The 19,129-nt window shown below is 38.2% G+C and overlaps 1 protein-coding gene and 1 non-coding gene across 2 annotated transcripts in view; one reads left to right on the forward strand and one right to left on the reverse strand.

Moving 5' to 3' along the window:
* The window catches only part of Adgrb3 (adhesion G protein-coupled receptor B3), a 719,524-nt gene that overhangs the window by 353,872 nt on the left and 346,523 nt on the right, over positions 1-19,129 (reverse strand). The window contains exons 11-12 of the mRNA XM_021197371.2: positions 14,994-15,062; positions 10,875-10,983 (exon numbers count right to left, since the gene is read on the reverse strand). Of these exons, the coding sequence (XP_021053030.1) occupies positions 10,875-10,983; positions 14,994-15,062 (178 nt within the window). The remainder of the gene's footprint in view (positions 1-10,874; positions 10,984-14,993; positions 15,063-19,129) is intronic.
* LOC115064088 lies at positions 4,781-4,884 on the forward strand. The gene has a single exon (XR_003843950.1). It is a non-coding gene; the product is annotated as a U6 spliceosomal RNA (small nuclear RNA).

Genomic DNA, 19,129 nt, shown 5'->3' on the forward strand with positions numbered 1-19,129 from the left:
GAAAGAAGTTGAGAAAGTGATAGAGATGTGTGAAGCACACAGCTAGGCAGAGAGAGGGAAAACTCAGCACAGAAGGAGAAGCCAGGCCTTGCTCACAGCCTTCAGCATCCGATGGAACTGCTGGTCCTCCTCCATGGAGGACCAAGATATTAGACCAAAGTGGTTATCAAATTTCACTGTAAAATTGAGAAACAACAGATATTATGTTGATAAAAAAGGCATTGTGGAGGGAAAAAAGATGTTGAAATTGTATGCCTTTATTCAGATTCAATTTCAGAAATATGCTTGTTCATTCTGAAAAGCACACTAATCCATATTTCTAAATCAGGATTAAGCCATGATATTTCATGTCACAAAGAAAACCATGTATTTACTTTAGTGTATCTGAGATAGCTGCACTACTGGTGTCCTGGGGAAGAAATGGAAAAATATTTTCAAGAACAACACTTGAAATTCCTTACAGTTGAAAATCCTTACATCCAGTATTTGAAGATATTATCAGGCTTTAAACCATTCTGTTTGTCTGATATTGTCAACATTGAGTACTTCCTAAGAACAGTTGTGGCACAGCAGTATTTGAACACAGCAGCATATATCTGTGCCAAGCAAATTCTTGCAGACAACTGAACCAAAATTTCAGGATATGACCATGGTAGCCACCTACAGCATGAAAATTTATGCCCTGTTTAGTGTGTCTCTACTTTTCCTTAGAATTTTGATGTCATGGCATCAATAATTACATACTTAAAAAATCCTATAACACACTAAAATTATTAGAGGTAAATATTAATATATATGCTATTTCAAAATGTTCTCTGTGGTGTTTATTACTTGACACTAATTTTTCTTCACTTTTAGTCAATGCTTGTACAAACTAACTTTAACCATTCATTCTCTGACACCTGCCCTAATTATTTTCAGAGTTTGTGGCTCCTCATTTTCTCTTCTTTTTATAACACAGTGCTGTCTTGATCATTGAAAACACATACACAGCTCCAAACCTTATTTCTGTGTGGATGATCATCATCTATATTTATTGATTTGACTTCTGTGCTAAAATTCAAGGTCTCATTCTTGGTTGTCACTTGGGGATGGGTATTTTCTAAATATCGACATGTGAGAGATAGTTTCAAATGCTTTCAGAATAAATGCCGTCTCAATTTCTCCCTGTACACTCACAGTAGCATCAGTTATGGAATCCAATCAATTCCAACCTCAGAGAGAATCTCAAATTCATTCCCACATTTGGTTTTTATCCATACTTTACTAATTTGATTCTTCATTATGTCACACACTGATTGCAGTTAAGAGCCCTTTATCTCTCCTCACACTAATTGTGTTTGCAGTCTTTCCCAGTAGCTGTAGCTCCATTTTCTGCTTTAAGAGCCTCCCTACCAGAGCAGGACTCTTACCAAGTCAAGCTTCAATGATTCTAAATTGTCCTTAGAATTCAGAAACTTGTCTCATAATGGCTCTCATCTTTTTCTTTACTTCCATAAATAGTAATGTCATTTTTAAAAAATCAAAACAAAGCGCTTATATTCTAAACACAATCTCAACCTAGACATCTATCTGTCCTAGTTTTCTCTGTGCTGCTGTGCTAAAACATCCTGATCTAAAGCAACTTAGGAAGCAAAGGTTTATTTTTTTACAATTCCAGTTTATAGTCTACAACTGAGGGAAGTCAAGGCAGGTGTCCATGGGGGTCTTGAAGGCACACTTACTTGATGTTCCACAAAGCAGTAATTCTGACCAAGAAACTCACTCCATAGCCAAAGAAATGTAACAGGAGCCAGAGGATGCTGTATATGACTGGCTGGCAGAGAATCGTAAGCTTATCTACCTTTCTTATAAAGTTCAGGACCTGTTATCTAAATAATAGTCCTGTCCTGTAATATCTACATCAAATAAAAATGGTGATCCCTCCAGCACACACACACACACACACACACACACACACACACACACACAGAGAGAGAGAGAGAGAGAGAGAGACTCACAGATATCCCTGCACCGCAATATGATAGAGGTAATTTTTCAAATAAGGTTGTCTTCCCAGATAATTCTAGAATGTCACAAGTTTTTGCTTTAGAGTTTATTTCTTCTCTTTTGTATGTATTGATGTGGTCCTGAGTATGTGTGTATGTACCATAAGCATGCAGGTACCCATGAGGGCCAGAAGAGGGCATTGGTTTTCTAAACTAGAGTTATAAATGAAGGAATACTTTTAAAGCTGAGCAAGACATCTCTTAATCATCTTTGATAAAAATCAATGGTGCGCAATGGAACCATCTGCTTGCTAACTGCTTCCTTTCATCTTGAATGGTAAAAAAGATCTCAGCAAAACTTCAAAGTCTATCATAAATGATCGAACGCTTCTTTCTCTAGGAATATTTATTTTTTTATTTTCTCATTCTTCTTTATTGAATAATTTAATGTTTACAACACATTTAACTGAAGCAAAATAGTCTTGAAATATAAACATACTTTAAATAGTTCATTTCCAGCATTTGGTTTGCGTGGCACATGCAAAGCATACTAAGTATTTATTTACTTATGTAAATTTTTTATGATTTAAGAATGATGTGTATGGGTGCTTTATCTGCATTGATATCTATGCACACATGGATGTCTGGTGCCCAACAATGCTAGAAGAGGTCATAAGATCCTTTGGAAATGGAGTTACAAACAGTTATGAGCTACCATGTGGATGCTGGGAATTGAACCCAGGTCCTCTGTAAGCACAGTCGGTTTTCTTAATAGCTGAGCCATGTCTGCAGGTGCCTGTTGGCTCCACTTCTATTGACATCTTACATGTAGGGTGATTGTCTTGCTCGGAAGTTTAGGTTGTACTAGAACTCACAGTTCTCCTTCTTCTGACTCTGAGTAATGGGATTACAGCATCAGAGTCTGCAGTAATTCATTTGCATTAGTGGAGTCAATCTCACAGAAAATGGTGAAAAATTATTAATTTGCTAGTCAGTCATTTTGTTTTTTTTAAAAATTGAATGTAATCCATTGTTGGGGTCTCCCTCTACTAACCACTCTCCCTCTAAACATTATATTCCACCTAATGGTATTAATTCTTGAGGACTTAATCAATTACTACAAATGGATGCTTTTATTTCAAGGTACTGTGAAACTTTTAAAAAATCTTTTCCCTTTTAACAAGAAAGGGAGGAAATATCCCTGTGCACATTATTTAAATCTCATTTGTTATATGACTAATCCTAAACAGCTACCCTTATGGGGTAGAGAAAAGCTTGTGTTTTCTCCACAGAATGCTGCAAAGTACGACGACTTTCAAAAGGTCTGTATGCCAAGCTGACCTGTGAGTTAGCTGAGTATAAAACTGATTTAAAGTTATATTTTTTAACACTCCCTTGCTTGCCTGCCTTGGTNCAAAATTGGGCAAGCTAAGCTGCCTTGTTTCAAGCTTTTAACTTTTAAAATAAGAACATTAGAAACTGTGAAATCTGACTTATAAAGATCAGTTTTAGGAGGAGTTATAATGATTCCCCTCCTTCCTCCATTGTGACCAATTTCTCTAAATTCAATCTTAGACTGGTCTAGTAATAATTCCAATATTAATAAAGAAAGCTAAAAATCCTTATTAACTGGACAGAGTTAAGTCTGGCTCGACCTCCTCTGGTAAGGAGCTCACAGTGGTTCTGTAATTCTCAAGCTGCCCCTTCCCCCACACACCTGGGGCTATGGTCTGAACCTAGAGTTGCTAATTTGCAACTAATTAAAGTACTATCTGGCCTTTCCCAAAAAAGTTGTTATCCTGTTCCTATTCAACTGTTTGGCTTTTGTCTTCAAGCAGGTCTACTACATCCAGACTAGAAGGAGTGCAGCAAGTGCTATTCAGATTCACCTCACTACAGGAGCTGTGACAAAAACCCTTCAGCATCTAAACATTATATCGTGGTTTGGTCTTAATAAGTAGTACTGGTGTTAGGGCACGATGTTAAAGATATCATGTAAAAGTTACATTCATATTCTAGTATCTACCTAGGCCTGGGAAATAGGGGGGAGGTGACATTACATTTTTCACGAGATCTGTTAAAACAACCCCCCCGCCCCCCCATCAGGTTTTTCTAATTGAGGATTTACTAAAAGATCCCTGGTGGTAAAATAAAATTCTGACTGGCCTTACACTGGATTTCTTCCTCAAGCTGCTCCTGGGCAGGTTGATAGAACATAAATATATTTTTTGTGCCAGTCCAGCAAATTTAATTTTTTAAATATTAAGGGCTGAAATGTTGGGGTCTCCCTCCACTAACCACTCTCCCTCTAAACATTATATTGCGCCCCCTACAGGAGCAAAAAATTGCTACTGAGAAGACCTCCCCAGATCTCCCAAAATGCAGCATCGTCAGACGCCCATGATCGCTCCGACCCACCTACGTCGTCTCTGCCCACTCGCTCGGACCGCCCACGATCGCTCTGATCCGCCTACCAGATACTCTTCTCCACTCATGATCTGACTGCGCGGCAGTTTCAAGGGGACTCAAGGGCAGGTTGAAAATCCTTCCTTGTATTTAAGAAAGTCCGATTAATAAAAATCATGCTCTGATCATTTTCCTTTCGCAGCCTATCCTCTTTCAGGATGTTTAAGCTCTTCAGTACGAACCCAGTCCGAAGTGTTTGTGTACACGCAGAAACGCACAATCCATAAGATAACAACATATAACATATTTGGATTCAGGTCAATGAATACATTTCTAGTTCTAAGTAAAAAAGTAAAACAACTAATTGTAATGAATAGACTATTCTTGTGCATGCTTCGGCAACACATACATTAAAATTGGAATGATGTAGAGATTAGCTTGGCCCCCCAGTGAGGATGACACACACATTTGAGAAGTGTTCCATAGTAAAAATAAATAAATAAATTAGTCTTCGTAAGGTGAGTAAATTTAATATGTTACATGAAGTTATTGTGAAAATTACATCTTAAATGAATATTGAGCTGACACATGAAATTTCCTGGGAGGGAAGAAAATTTACTTTGGTTTAATTCTCTTTATAAAATTATTTTCCCAATGGCATATTAAAAGTTTTGATATATATCTTTTGAATATTTTTTTTGGGGGGGGGGTTTCAAGACAGGGTTTGAAAATTTGACTGTATTTAGATATTCATTCTCTCTCTCTCTCTCTCTCTTTTTTTTTTTTTTTTTTTTTTTTTTTGGTTTTTTGAGACAGGGTTTCTCTGTGTAGCCCTGGCTGTCCTGGAACTCACTCTGTAGACCAGGCTGGCCTCGAACTCAGAAATCTTCCTGCCTCTGCCTCCCGAGTGCTGGGATCAAAGGCGTGTGCCACCACGCCCGGCTTGGATATTCTCTTTACATTCTCCCAATCATATAAGTTTTTAGCAAAGTGTAAATCTTCATTTGCCAGATAGTGATATAAATGGAGACACTTTTTTTTTTTTTTTAAATTGAAGATGTGTTGAAACTTTTTACTGAAATTATTTTTGAAGAAACTATTGCAAGACATATTGGCTGTTTCTCAATGAAGTTAATTAGAACATGTAATCTTTTTTTGTCAATAAATTAAGGCCATGATTTTCAGCATAAGTTATTATTCTCAGCTGTAAGACCATCATTTTAAAAATAAAGTTTTAGAAATAAGTTATCACATTATTGGTTCTAACTTCTGCTACACCTCCAGAACATTTAGCAATCACCCATGTCATGCAATTTGTCACTTGTATGTAAATTTTGGGAAATCCCTATTGGTACAGAATAGCTCCCAGTTACAGTCACCAGTAAGGGTTGAGGCATACAGTAAGGGTTGAGGCATTACCTGGAGGCAAATCAGTGATACATAAGACTTCTTATTAGTGGTCAGTCAGTAATTTGGGATTTTTGTATTGTAAATGCAAAACATGCCATAATATACTAATAGTGAAACAAGATAAATGTATAAAATAAATATTTACTAATGATGTTTAAATTCTAGACATAATACTTTGTCACTACTACTACTATAGATAATTTGATATATTATTTTGAAATAGTTTAGATTAAGGCAAAATTTAAACATACTTGACTAGAAATTACCTTTGTTTCCTTGGAAAGGTTCTCAACCTTCCTAATGCTATGACTATATATTATAGCTCCTTATGTTGCAATGACCTCCAACCATAAAATTATTCTTGTTGCTACTTCATAACTGTAATTTTGTCACTTGGATGAATCATAATATGAATATCAATGTTTTCTGATAGTGTTAGTTGACCGCTATGAAAAGGTCACTCCACCCCCAAAGTGGCCGTGACTCACTGATAGTTTTAGGTGACCCCTGTGAAAGGGTCACTCCAGCCCCAAAGTGGCTGAGACGCACTGCTTTACAGTAGTTTAAATATCTGAGATTGATCTAATAACATATTTTATTATTTTGTTTTTGAAAGTTCCTTATGTAGACCAGACATGTCTCAAACCCTTCAGACCAGTGCTCAGATTAATAATAATAATAACACCTTATTACCCAGAGCTCCATTGTCTTTATATGAAGATAATTGTAGCATGGCAAATAGAAGAAGATCTTTTTGAATCACAGTAAAAATTAGGGCAGGAAGTATTAAGGAAATAATAAAACTCTAATCCTTCATGAAACCAATTTGTATAATAATGAAAAAGACAATTCCTTTATTCTTTACTAATTTTCATCTGCAAAGAGAACTATGCCATTTGCTTAATGCAGTTATTGTTGGCTCTGCAGAAAACAAGGCATGGGGGGCTAGCTCTTCTTAAGAATCTCATGAAATGCAGAGGTAACAGCAAGGAAAAGAAGTAGTCTTTTGTGGGTGTGTTTACCATTTTAGACTCCACAACAGCGATCTGAGTAACCTATGGCATCCTGGAAGGTATTTCAGAAAACCCCAGCAGTGGCACGGTCACATGTCCCTGAGAAGCACTCTGAAATGCTCCACAGAAACCTATCATGGTATGCTTAGTAAGGAAGTGATTCAATAGCCTATACATATGCATGGGAGACAATGAGGTTCCATGTTTTGTTTTGTAAATCATTGATGTGTAATATTGTAAATTATATTTGATAGATAACAACGAACACTTGGCAAATGAAAACAAAATAAGGATATATTAACCTCTATAGAAACATGCACAGGAAAAACCTGTGGGCACATGGACATTTTCACAGGTTCATGCAGAGGGGGGTGTGCTTGCACACGCATGTATGCACAGGTGTGCTGGTGTGTGTGTGTGTGTGTGTGTGTGTGTGTGTGTGCAATTATGTATTGACTGCTTTCTTCACATTGAAATTTTGATTCCTGGACGGAGGAGGGAGGATTACAAGACTCAGGAAGTCAATGAAACTTAAAAGGCTAAGGAAACTCAAAAACTTTTAGGATTCAGGATAATTAGAAGGTCATAATTCTCAAAGGGCTTTCTGTACTATTACACACACTGTATGTACCTCTTGCAGGAAGGCATGTTCTCCTGTGGAGACACCTGCAGGTTAGACAGAGTTGCGGGAATGCGCCTTTCTTTCACAACTTTTGTTCAGTTATACAGCTGCCTTTGGTGACCCTCTAAGTGACTTTTCACCCACATTTCTGCAAGCAAGCCCAGTAAACTCACTGGCTCACCAAGCTGTACTTTCACGGAACACTTTTTAAGCTTGTCACTGGGGCCGATATCAGTTGCAATGACACTTGTTCAGGTGTCTTCAGGAAAAGTTATATAACACAAGTAGAACGTGAAAGGAGATTCCCAGAACCTAGGCTAAGTTGGGGAAGAACAATTGCATGGTTTTTAAAACAGGTGAGAAAGCATGGACCTGAGGCTGGAATGTTCAAGAACAATTGTCCCACATAGAATATGCCTTTCCCTGTGTGATATGAGGTACATGTCCCCTTGCTGTAGTGGCAGGTATGTGCAGTTTGCCATGCTATTGCATTCAACTGACATATACAGAGCTGAGAGCAGAGTACCCTGGGATGGGTGGATCCCATGGTTGCTATCTTCATCTGTGCTTTATAGTGGTTCTCATTCGACGACAGGGATAGCCTCCAAATGACTCCTAAACTAGAAAATATATTGCAATCCCTGGAGAAATTACATAAAAGGTGGGATTATAAGCAGGCTTGGTAGCAATTGCAGAGCCCTTCCTTTGGGTGATAGAAAATGTTTGTAACTGAGACCGTTTCTGTCTGGAAAGTACTTGTGTACACAAGGAAGGGGGTGCAAATGGAAAACAGATGTGCAGATACTATCTTTCTGCCCTAGTTTCTGATTCAGGAGGAAGGATATAGAAACCCGAGCATGAGATGGATGCATTGCCTTGCTGTTTCTTGTCAGCTACATCTGAAGGTAAAAAAGTATAAGTTATATCTCTACTAAAGAGTTCATTGTGGGATCCCTATACATGGAATCTTGGGGAAAAGTCAGATCGAGATCTAGATCAAAGTGATAGAAGATATTTCTCAGGTCCTTTCTTTAACATAAAAAAGGAGAATTCATGATCTATTGCACAAACATGGACCTTCTGAATAGTCCAGTATAGGAAACCATAATAATTGTTTGGATTGTGAAAGGCTGCTGAACAAGAAGCACATGGTTTTGAAGTTTGGCTCATGTGGTGGTGGGATATAGCTGCAGATGGAATCGGTCTAAGTGCCATGGGGTAGAGAAACAGAATAATGCAAACTACTCATGTCTCCCTGACACAAAGGCTGCATAATCAAGGGCAGTATGAGGGAAATTATTCCCTGACAAACTGGCTCATAAAAGCCATTAGGAACAGTTAGTTCTGGTCAGTAGAGTTCATAAAGAGTATCAGGGACTGGATGATAACATGATTTAAAAAAAAGGCCTTATTGAACAAAATGTGCATGGAACAGGGGGTGTTTGATGCCCGGTTCCTCTGGTTTAACAGAAGCATCATCTTAAAAGAATACGGAAATGAATTCCTCAGTGCCCTTGAGCCTTACATGATGCTTCCGTGGCTTTGGCTAAACAGCATGTCAGGACCTGATCCTTAGAAGGTAGGGGAGTCTCCGGCAGATCTGGGCAATTTAGACTGCCATATCAACTGAGGTTTTAAAGCACTACAGAACTTGTGAGCCAATAAAAAAAATGAAGAAGAGATAGAAAGAATAACAGACAAGGGAGACTATCAGTTATTCAAAAGCAAATGGGACAAGCTGTTCATTGAGCGGGAGTATATTTAAGATGGCTGTTTGGAAGGGATACTTCAGCTGTCATGTGTGGCCAGTAGACAGTTTGCAGCCAGGGTACCATGTCTGGAGCCTCTCAGATTCCGGTCCAGCCATGGGAGGAGGAGAGAGACCATAGCTTTGCATCCCCTTCATCCTGAGGGGTCCAGAATCTTGAGCTCCCTGTCCTGCCCTGGAGGGGTGGAAATATATGTCGCAGCCACACAGTTGTACCCTAGAATGAGAAGGCTCAGGGGTGCTAGTGGGAAGTGACTGGGAGTCACAGAAGGCTAGATAGATGTCATCATCCACATCACGAGATGTAACAATGTTCTTCTGCTAAAGCAGCTAATATAAGTGATGCTAGAATGTTCTTTTAACCTTCATCCTTCTAAATCCCCAAACCCATTGACATTTGTTTAAAATATGCAATCCTGGCCATATTCTCTAATGTGTTTCATTATATAATGCTAACCCTTATGTGGTTTACACATTTGGAAAGGTTTAGAATAACAGTAAAAAACAAAAATTGGAGCGTTTGAAAAAAGAGACACTGTGTTGTTAGAAAATGAAACTCACAGGAGGCCTAACGTTACTGGGTAAACAACTGGCTCTTCCTAGTATCTTACCTTTCCTGAATCCATGGAAACCATCCAGGCTATTGAGATGCATGTTGGTTGCCTGGTAGTATTGGATTGTAAGTTCTTATTGCTAGGGACACTTTCATTTGGTTTTAGGACATGGTGAAATTAAGTTGTAACTTATACAAAGTCCCTTCCCATTGGAGAGTAATGTATTCTTTTCAGTGTAGAGTGGTCACTACCTGGCAATCATAACTGTCTAAGATGCTGAGAATGACTTCATATTGGAAAACCTGGTAGTTCCATGTTCACTCAAAATAGAAAAACAACTAGACACCCAAATCACCCCTTTCAAAGTTCAAGGGTCACCAGGGAGGAGTAGATAGAAGCAGTGTAAGAGCCAGGGAAGAAATCTTAAGTGGGCATTTGTGTCAAATTGAACATGGAAGAAAAGAGAAAGGAGGGTGGAAGGGAGAACATAAGACTTAGGTAGTTAATGTACCTTGCAAGACTCAGGACTCTGATGATCGTTACACAATGCAGGAAGCTAAGAGCATTTCAAGACTCAAGAGGCCTCTTCTTCAAGTTATATTCATTAAGCAAACACCCAGGGGGAGATAGGAGACTTTTCAGTGGAATTGCCTGCAATTTGGGAAGGGAGCTCTAGGCAAGCTGCTTTTGTAAGTCTTCATCTGTGCTGGGGTAGGTCTTTCAGTGATGCAGCACCTTTAAATTACCCATGCTCTCATATGTAATCCCTTATGCAGGCTCTTATAAGTACATCTAGGAAACATATTCGTTTATCAAATTAGCATTTGAGTGAAATAATTTTGTTTTATTCTGCAGTTAGGGCCCTACCTGGGGTAAATGGATGGTTGGTTATCTCTCCCTAAGGAAACTCATGTGATAGTACACATTTAAACAGGGATATGTATTTAATGTACATGGGACTTGGCCTATCTACACCACAACCAGTAAATTTCCACAATATATTTCTTCACATATACCTAAAGATAATAAACAGGAACATTACACTTGAAACGTGTGGCACAAACTCTGGCATTTAATTTCAGTAAGGTTTTGAGGACTGTTCCTATTTCTTACCTACATTTCCAGTCATTAGGTATGAATTTTGAAAGTCCATCATCCCCATTCCAACAATGTGTATAAAATCTTCAATCACCTGCATTAACTCTATTGAACCTGGGTAAATCTAGAAAAATAAGAGCAAGTTAGACTTGATAAAACGTTCATATAATGGGACACATAACTAGAAAAGTAAGATATACTACAAAAAATTACACTTTATTTGGAGAAACATCTGCAACTGGAATCATATATTAGCTTTAAAATTAATAGTTGAATCTGATACCAGGTGTCACACAGCAAGAGCTTTGGAAGTGACAAGATATACTAATTAATCACTCCTGAAGTTCAAGGAAACTTCTGAAATTGCTGTTAGATTGTCTGCACACATATAACATTATGTTTCCATTAAAAATTCTGACTTACATAAGAAAACACTGAAATTAGACTCTGAATTTTTAGCTTAATATTCATATGGAGAAACATATATCATAAGCACCTGTGAGAAACATTTACTTCTAATAATTTTATTAGTCATTGTATGAACAACATTAGCAATAATTGTAGGATTATAATCATAGCAAACATATAAATAATTTACATATATTCATGAAAGTAAAAAATCTATGTGAGAATATTATACTTATTATAGGCTTGAAATAGAATCTCAAGGAGATTAACAATGTAGCTGAAGCCATTTTGTGCCTCTTATAGTAACTGAGGCTGTATGTATCCATTGTCTCATTTGCCATATATCGATTTCTGTACCTGTGTTTTCGACCTGTCTGCCTAGTTACCTATCCATCTATCTACTGGCAAGTCAATTTACCTGCACACTCTAAGTGTCCTTGACAAGACCACAGTACACACAAAAGGATCTGTTTTTTCAAAGACACCACAACCTGGAAAAAGCTCATACCATATGTAACATTGATGACATCTGAGAAAATATGTGTTATTTACCTGTGTGAGCATGCACATTGGAGCAGCTTCAAATCATGCAAAATTAATTGATATAGTTTTAGTTACTTTGTATTATAAATGCCACAGTGGGAGAGAAAAAGACATGATTGTCTGGATAGCAGAAGGCAAGGGGTCTGAGGGACTGGAACTGGAAGAAAAGGGATGAGTAGTCTGTCAGCTGATGTGTGTATTTTTCAGAGGGCTATCTATGGTTGTTATATCTAAAAGTCAAACACCACATATATACCAACTTCGTCTATCTGCCTACATATACACATCTTCCACAGGAAAACTCAGTATTTAACCTGGGGAATATTTTGGGAGGTCAATCTTTATCTCACCTAGATTTTTCAATCCTGAGGTGGGAATTCTAAAATTCCATCACATAAATGAGGGCCCTGTGGGCCCTGAAGCTTCCGATTCTACTGTATCACACTTACTTTTCGTGCGTAAGCTCGTGAGTGCTGTATGATATAGGGTTGACCACAAATTAAAAGCAAGAGGCTTAATTTTCACTCTTGGAGACAGCATTGGCATGCCCTTTCCCTTCACTTTTACTAAAGTACTTACTTTGGAAAATTAGTAGTAGTAAGAATAATTCAGCCTAGTGAAGATGTGCTTAAGTCTTTTTAAACTGTAAAACCTTTTCTGACATATTAAAGGTCCAGTAACTTCTCCCTTTGAAATGAAACCTTCATGGAACAGAGTGTATCTGTCTTATGAGAGTATGTGGCCTAAATTCACCATTCCATGAGCTTGGTTGTAAAGTTTCAAAACTGTCTCCATTTGAAAGGATATAGGATGCATGTTGTGCTTTGGAGAAATCCACTTCATAAGAGGACAGATGGCCCATTTTCCAAGTGGATTTGTGATGCCATACGTATGGCACAATGGAGCCCATGAAGGATTCTACTGCAGGACCAGTTACTGTTCAGACTGAAGACAGACTGCGGTGATGGATCTGGTCTCTTAGGTCTGCTTGCAATATGAGTGGCCTCTGACTTCATGCTTGTTCAGCATCAAGTTCCTTATTCTCTCCCATTTTTGTTAAATGGCTTTTCACATTGGCAGAGAGTCTTGTTGTTTACTGTATTTACCCAATAGCCATTAAGTGTAATAGAGCAGGACTGGCAAGCTTTTTTGATAAGAGCCTAGTGATCAGTATTTTACACATTCCAGATCATGGGGACTTCAGATAGACAAGCCCCTTCTGTCCTTGTCCTAGAATAGTCATTGATATTAGGCACGGCACAGTGTTATTTACATGATAGGCATTAGATAGATTAGGTTAACTGGACAGTGTTTATACTCGCATAAATCAGGGACATAAGGGTAGACTTTGTAATATGAACTATAGAAGAAATTACATGCCTTAAACCCACTGCCATGGTGTTGGTGGATGTGCATGTATGTGTATGTCATGGGAGAGGGAGGGTATACTGTGATTAAGTACATTCTTCTTTCACTTTAGGCTACAATTTAAGAAACGTCTTTATCTAAATACAGTTCTGAGTCTTCTTAGCTGGGTTTGTTGAATGAACAGTGGGCTTTCCATGGCTAAGAAATGTATGTCATTTACAAATTCTGATGTCAGAGTTCCTCATTTGGTTTACTAAAGTCACATTGAGGTCTATTTTCAAGATTGTTTTTGTTAAGTCTACTTCTTAAAGATAAAGAGCGATCACAAGGATTATTTTTGGTAAGTTTTAAACACCTTTTCCTTTTTATTTTTATTTTAAGAAGTCACATTTTGTGTCATGCATGCTTACCATGTGGCTGTAATTACTTTTAGTAAAAGCTACAAAATAACCTCTTTTAAAGTTTCAAACCATCATCTTAAAAAACATTATTAAGAATCATTCCAATTGAAATTATATTATAAAAATGAGAATAAAACTAATCCTAAGTCACAACTAAACATACAGATTACACATTCCTGATTTTTCCACTGACAAGAATGCTTAATACCATTCGTTACTTGCTCACATGACATCCTGGTAAAGAACACCATGAGATGAATTGCTGCCTTGTCTTAAACACAATATCATACATTTATTCTAAATGTATCCATAATTAACAGGCGCCAGCATTCTGGAAGCATGTGCCCAGCTACGACAGCTGTATTCTAGGTGAAGGCATCACTTCCTCACAGCGAGGGAACAAGGCTGCCCTCTAGATGAAGGCCAAGGACAAGTGTATAATTCAAAGGAGCAGAAGAAGATAGAGTAACGTTTGAAAGTAAAAGGTGATTTTTTTTCCCCCTTGCACTGGCCAGAAGCACAGCATTGGTACCTGATAATGTGCATGGCCACAGTGTATTATTTATGGATATCCTAGCATAACTGGAATAAAGGGCATGCATGCCTCCCTTCTGAAGGCCTTAGCTGTGACTATACAGAAGGAAGGGAGTGGATGGTTTACTTCAGTAACTTCAGTAAATTCTCATTCTGTTTCTTCAGAGTGCCTTGAGCTTGGGATTCTGTAAACCAGAAAGCTTAAAGAAGTTTCATGCTCAGATATATTAAATTCCCATATTAATTTTAAAAACTATATTTCCACTTTGTTCACCTGTAAAACACCTTTTCTGTCTTTAGGAAGAGAATCTCACAGTACATACGTTAGTATAGTATGAGAGGGCAAAGCATTTGTAACTGAGCAAAGTCAGTAAAAAGACCGCTAACGTATAAGGCACAGCAGAAAGGGAAACTTGAATATGATTGTTTATGAGAGCTTATATTAAAAACTGAATGAGAATCCACATCTGTATACAGAAGGCAGTTCCTGTGAAGCATGAATGAAATGCAATTGACTTTCTCATTAGTAAATAGAACACCACTTCTATTGAAATATAGTTTTAAAATTATCTTGTTTTCCATTGTCTATAAACCAGAATGACACCTATTGCTAATTTATGTAGTGATCACATATTTGTTTCTGGAAGTTGCAAATTAGCTAAACATGGTCACTTTTTTTCATATGCTCGCACAAAATTTTTTCCATGGGATGATATTGTAAATAATGGCTTGATTTCTGTAAAGATGACTGCTTTTTCATTTAGAATGATTTCCATGATCATTTGATACTCTCGGAGAATCAAACTATTGACAGTTAATGCATTTTAAGAACTGTATCTAGCTAACTTTGTCAACAGTTCTAAAATAACCCCGTCCTCACCTGCTGTGCATCTTCCCATTTCTCCTTGTTTTCTTCATCAAGAAGGTTGCTAACTATTTGAAAGAAGTTCTGTAAATTAAATTAGATAAGAAGTTTAGTATTCTCTGTGAGAATGTACTTTGTGAAACACCCATCTGGAACAATTCTATCGTATGATTATTTGCAGCATTGCTTTACATCCCGACACATTCTTGATCTTTATGACCAATACAGATGTGGATGCTTGGAGCCATCCATCAAGCTGAGCATGGAGTTAGGGGAAGGACTGAAGGAGCTGAAAGGGTTCACAACCCATAGGAAGAACAATATTAACCAACCAGAACCCCCAGAGCTCCCAGGGACTAAACCACCAACCAAAGAACACACATGGAGGGACCCATGGCTCCAGCTGCATATGTAGCAGAGAATTATCTTATCTGGCATCAATGGGAGGAGATGCCCTGGTTCCTGTGGGGGCTCAATGACCTAGCATAGGGGAATGCTATTGTGCTGAGGCAGGGATGGGTGGGTGGGAGGGCACCCTCATAGAAGCAGGGAGGGGGGTTGGGATAGGGGTTTTGCACAGGGAAACTGGGAAGGAAGATAACATTTGAAATGTAAATAAATAAAATAACCAATACAAAAGAAGTCTCCTCAGCACCATAATTCTTCAAATCTGCATACCAGTAGCAGCCAGAACATGTAAGACACTTTTTGGTCACAATGACTGTCCCATTGTCACCTCTACTATCATCTGTAATGCCATCGGAGAGTTATTCTTTACACATGTTTTTATTCCTTCTCTAAAGAGGTCACTTGGCACTGGTCTATTACAAGTTATCTTGTGAAGTGCAAACCAGGACTACTATCTCACTGTTTATAATAAGAACGTAGTTAGAGAAGGACAACGGGCAAGCCTGACCTAGGCTCCTCAGCTGAAAGCTGGCTTTGTCCTTTCCTAGTTATGGTATTTTTTACTTTTCAACTAACCATTGAAAAGTGTAAAGAAACATTCAAATTTCCTGGCAAAAAGAACATGTACTTTTTGAATCACTTCTTTGTATTTCTGATATTTTTTATTGAATGGGTCAACATGTAACATGCATGATCTTTTAAAAGCTCCAAATCTTTTCCAGCATCCTCAGTGCTAATGGCAAAAGACCTCTTGGTTTTTAAGTCTTCATCTAGAATTATGCAAGTGATGGTCTGGTTTTTTATTTCCGAGCAGACAAGCTCATTCTAACGTTCATTTCTCATTGAACATGAGCATGTTGACATATTGCATCAGCTTGTCTGTGTTCTCACATTATGCTGTGCCATCAAGATACAGAAGTCAGGAGAAGAGATACAGAGTACCCACTGAAGGTACCCTGAGACCTACACAGTGTCCAGTAGAGATAGGATACAAAGACGGCGGCTGCCTGGTTGTATGCTCAGTTGCTTCATTGGTTATATTCCATCTAACTGGTCTTTAGGTGATTAAACCAGCACACTGCAGCATACAGACTCACTAGCTTAGGGCAGGACTCCCTTGTGGGCAGAAATAATATTAATTCATCAGTTTTGTTTGACTTCTCCACATCCAGCTTTTCAAAACAAGCATTTGCTCTCGTCACTAATAAAATCACCTGGGTGTTTTTAGATGAAAAACAAGGCAGCTTCCTTTTCTCTTCTGTGGTTTGAAGCTGTTAGTATCTATATTTAATTGGCCTATTTGTGCTATTTATTTTAATAGTTCCTGGCAATCACATGGTTGGAACATGTTTCAAATTGTAACCTCTGTGAAAGTTCTAGAATATTTTATGCAACTGTTGAGGGCTGAGTACTAAGACCGCTTTAAGCCCATTTTCAACTCACTTAACCTTGCTGTACTACCTGCCATTTTTACCACTTAAAATTCCATGCTTGGATTGTTAACATTTTAAGGGCTTAGTCCATTGAGCTGTAACTCTACCTATGGGCAGAAAGAATTAACCTTCAGAGTTCTCCAATTGCCTATGGCTGCTTAACTCAGTAGGGGACAGAGAGCTAATGAGGCAAAGGTTGTAGACTTCATCCCTGTGCATGCTAGATGGCTATGTTGAGGTCCTTGACCTTGGTTTGCATCTTAATCCCTCCAGCTCTCATGCAAAATGCATGCTGCTGTTAGCAAGAGACACTGAGAGGAAGAAGGAAGCAATTTGTGCAAATGCAGCTCCATTTCTGGAAAAAAAACACTTCACAGAGCATGTTTTTCTGACAGTGGGTCAGTGACTTTTTGCTCTACATAGAGGCCACTGCGTACACACACAATTCCTTGATGAAAATAATGAATTCACTGTTCTCCTCTTTTAAATAACCAAAGGACAAGTATAAAAACATGAACTATTAACCCGAGTCTTAAACTACGTGAGCATAGAATATAGCAAACATTTTGTATTGTTTTTCAGGGATAATAAATGGATCTTTATTGAATCCAAGTAGGAAGGCAGCTCAGATTAGAGTCCTCCTGTGATCTCATTGCTGATCGTATTTCAGAATAATCAACAGCTGTTTTCTGACTAATGCAGGCCATGTAGGACACAAGAGGATGAGTTAAACCTCAGTTTCTGGAGTGATATGGAAGGCATCTTTGAGGAAAACGAGTCTTTTTTTGTGCATCAGTTTATCCTGCACACTGACCCATAGGAGTCATCCAGTGAAGTTCAAATTAAAGGAAAGAGTTACAAAGTCAGAATGCCTTGGATTTGCAAATAAAATTCTGTATCCATCCTCTGAAATGAAAGCTCCCACTTGTCTCAAATGCACTGAAAAATATGTATGTTAAATTCGGTTCTTATATGTTTTAATTCAGGGTGACCTTTTTGTCCATGACGGGGATGACAGAAAGGAAGAGACCAAACAAGACAATGTCTTGAGGAGGAGACTGGTAACATTTAATCATCACCTCAAGGCTTCTGAGCAGTCTGAAGAGACTTCCACTGTCCATTCAGAGCTCTTGATTGCTATAGAGATGCTGCTTTCAATGATCGATGGACAAGATCATTCATGCCAGTCCCTGATATGTACCACAATGTAGTGTTTGTTTTTAAGGTGTGTGTGGTTTTTGGAAATGAGGTTTGACTATGTAGTTAGTCCTGGCAAGCCTAGAACCTGCTCCATAGATGGCATAGGAATGATCCTTCTGCCTTGGTTTCTGTGTGCTTTAATACACTGATCCACAATGTAGACTAATTTCATCAAGTCCTTGGCAGAGTCTCAGTTGTGGGAAGACTGAAGGAGCACACAGATACTAAAGTTTCTCTTTTGATTTTTGTTTTAGCCATATGGTCCTGTCTCACTTTTCTTCTCTACTATGTAAAAGCCACCTGGCTGATGTCTTACTTTTCTTCTCTACTATGTAAAAGCCACCTGGCTGAGACAGCAGAATTTTGGAGGTAATTCCTAATCCTGCCTGTTGTTTAGAAAGTGCTTAATATAAGGGCCTTTTTTGATTGCACTTCTTCAATATTATCTTTTAAAAACGATTTACCACATAACTAGTATTTACCACTGCATTATGCGTAACATATAACTACCATATTGTTGAAGACTATCATGTCCATCTCTACCCCCTATGAATAATGTTTGTTCCTTTCATAGCAACAAAAATAAAGCAGAAGCAATTAAATACGAACTTCAATCCCTATAATTCTTGTTTGTTTGTTTGTTTTTTTATTTTTTTATTTTTAAATTTTTTTCGAGACAGGGTTTCACTGTGTAGCCCTGGCTGTCCTAGAACTCACTCTGTAGACCAGGTTGGCCTCGAACTCAGAAATCTGCCTGCCTCTGCCTCCCAAGTGCTGGGATTAAAAGCTTGTGCCACTACTGCCCAGCCTTATAATTCTTAAATAGACAGTTTAGTGATTTCTAGGTATCTATTTAGTTTGAGGTGCTATGCCAAATGGCTATAGAACAAAACTTCACACAGGCATGAATGTGGTTATATTTATAGGAAAAAAAAAAACAAGAAACAAAAAACAACTGCATAATGGCCTCTTGTGAGGCTATGCCAGTGCCTGACAAACACAGAAGTGGATGCACACAGTCAGCTATTGGATGGAACACAGGGCCCCCAATGGAGGAGCTAGAGAAAGTACCCAAGGAGCTGAAGGGGTCTGCAACCCTATAGGTGGAAC

Source organism: Mus pahari, chromosome 5, assembly GCF_900095145.1.
Source record: "Mus pahari chromosome 5, PAHARI_EIJ_v1.1, whole genome shotgun sequence".
NCBI classification, from domain to species: Eukaryota; Metazoa; Chordata; class Mammalia; order Rodentia; family Muridae; genus Mus; species Mus pahari.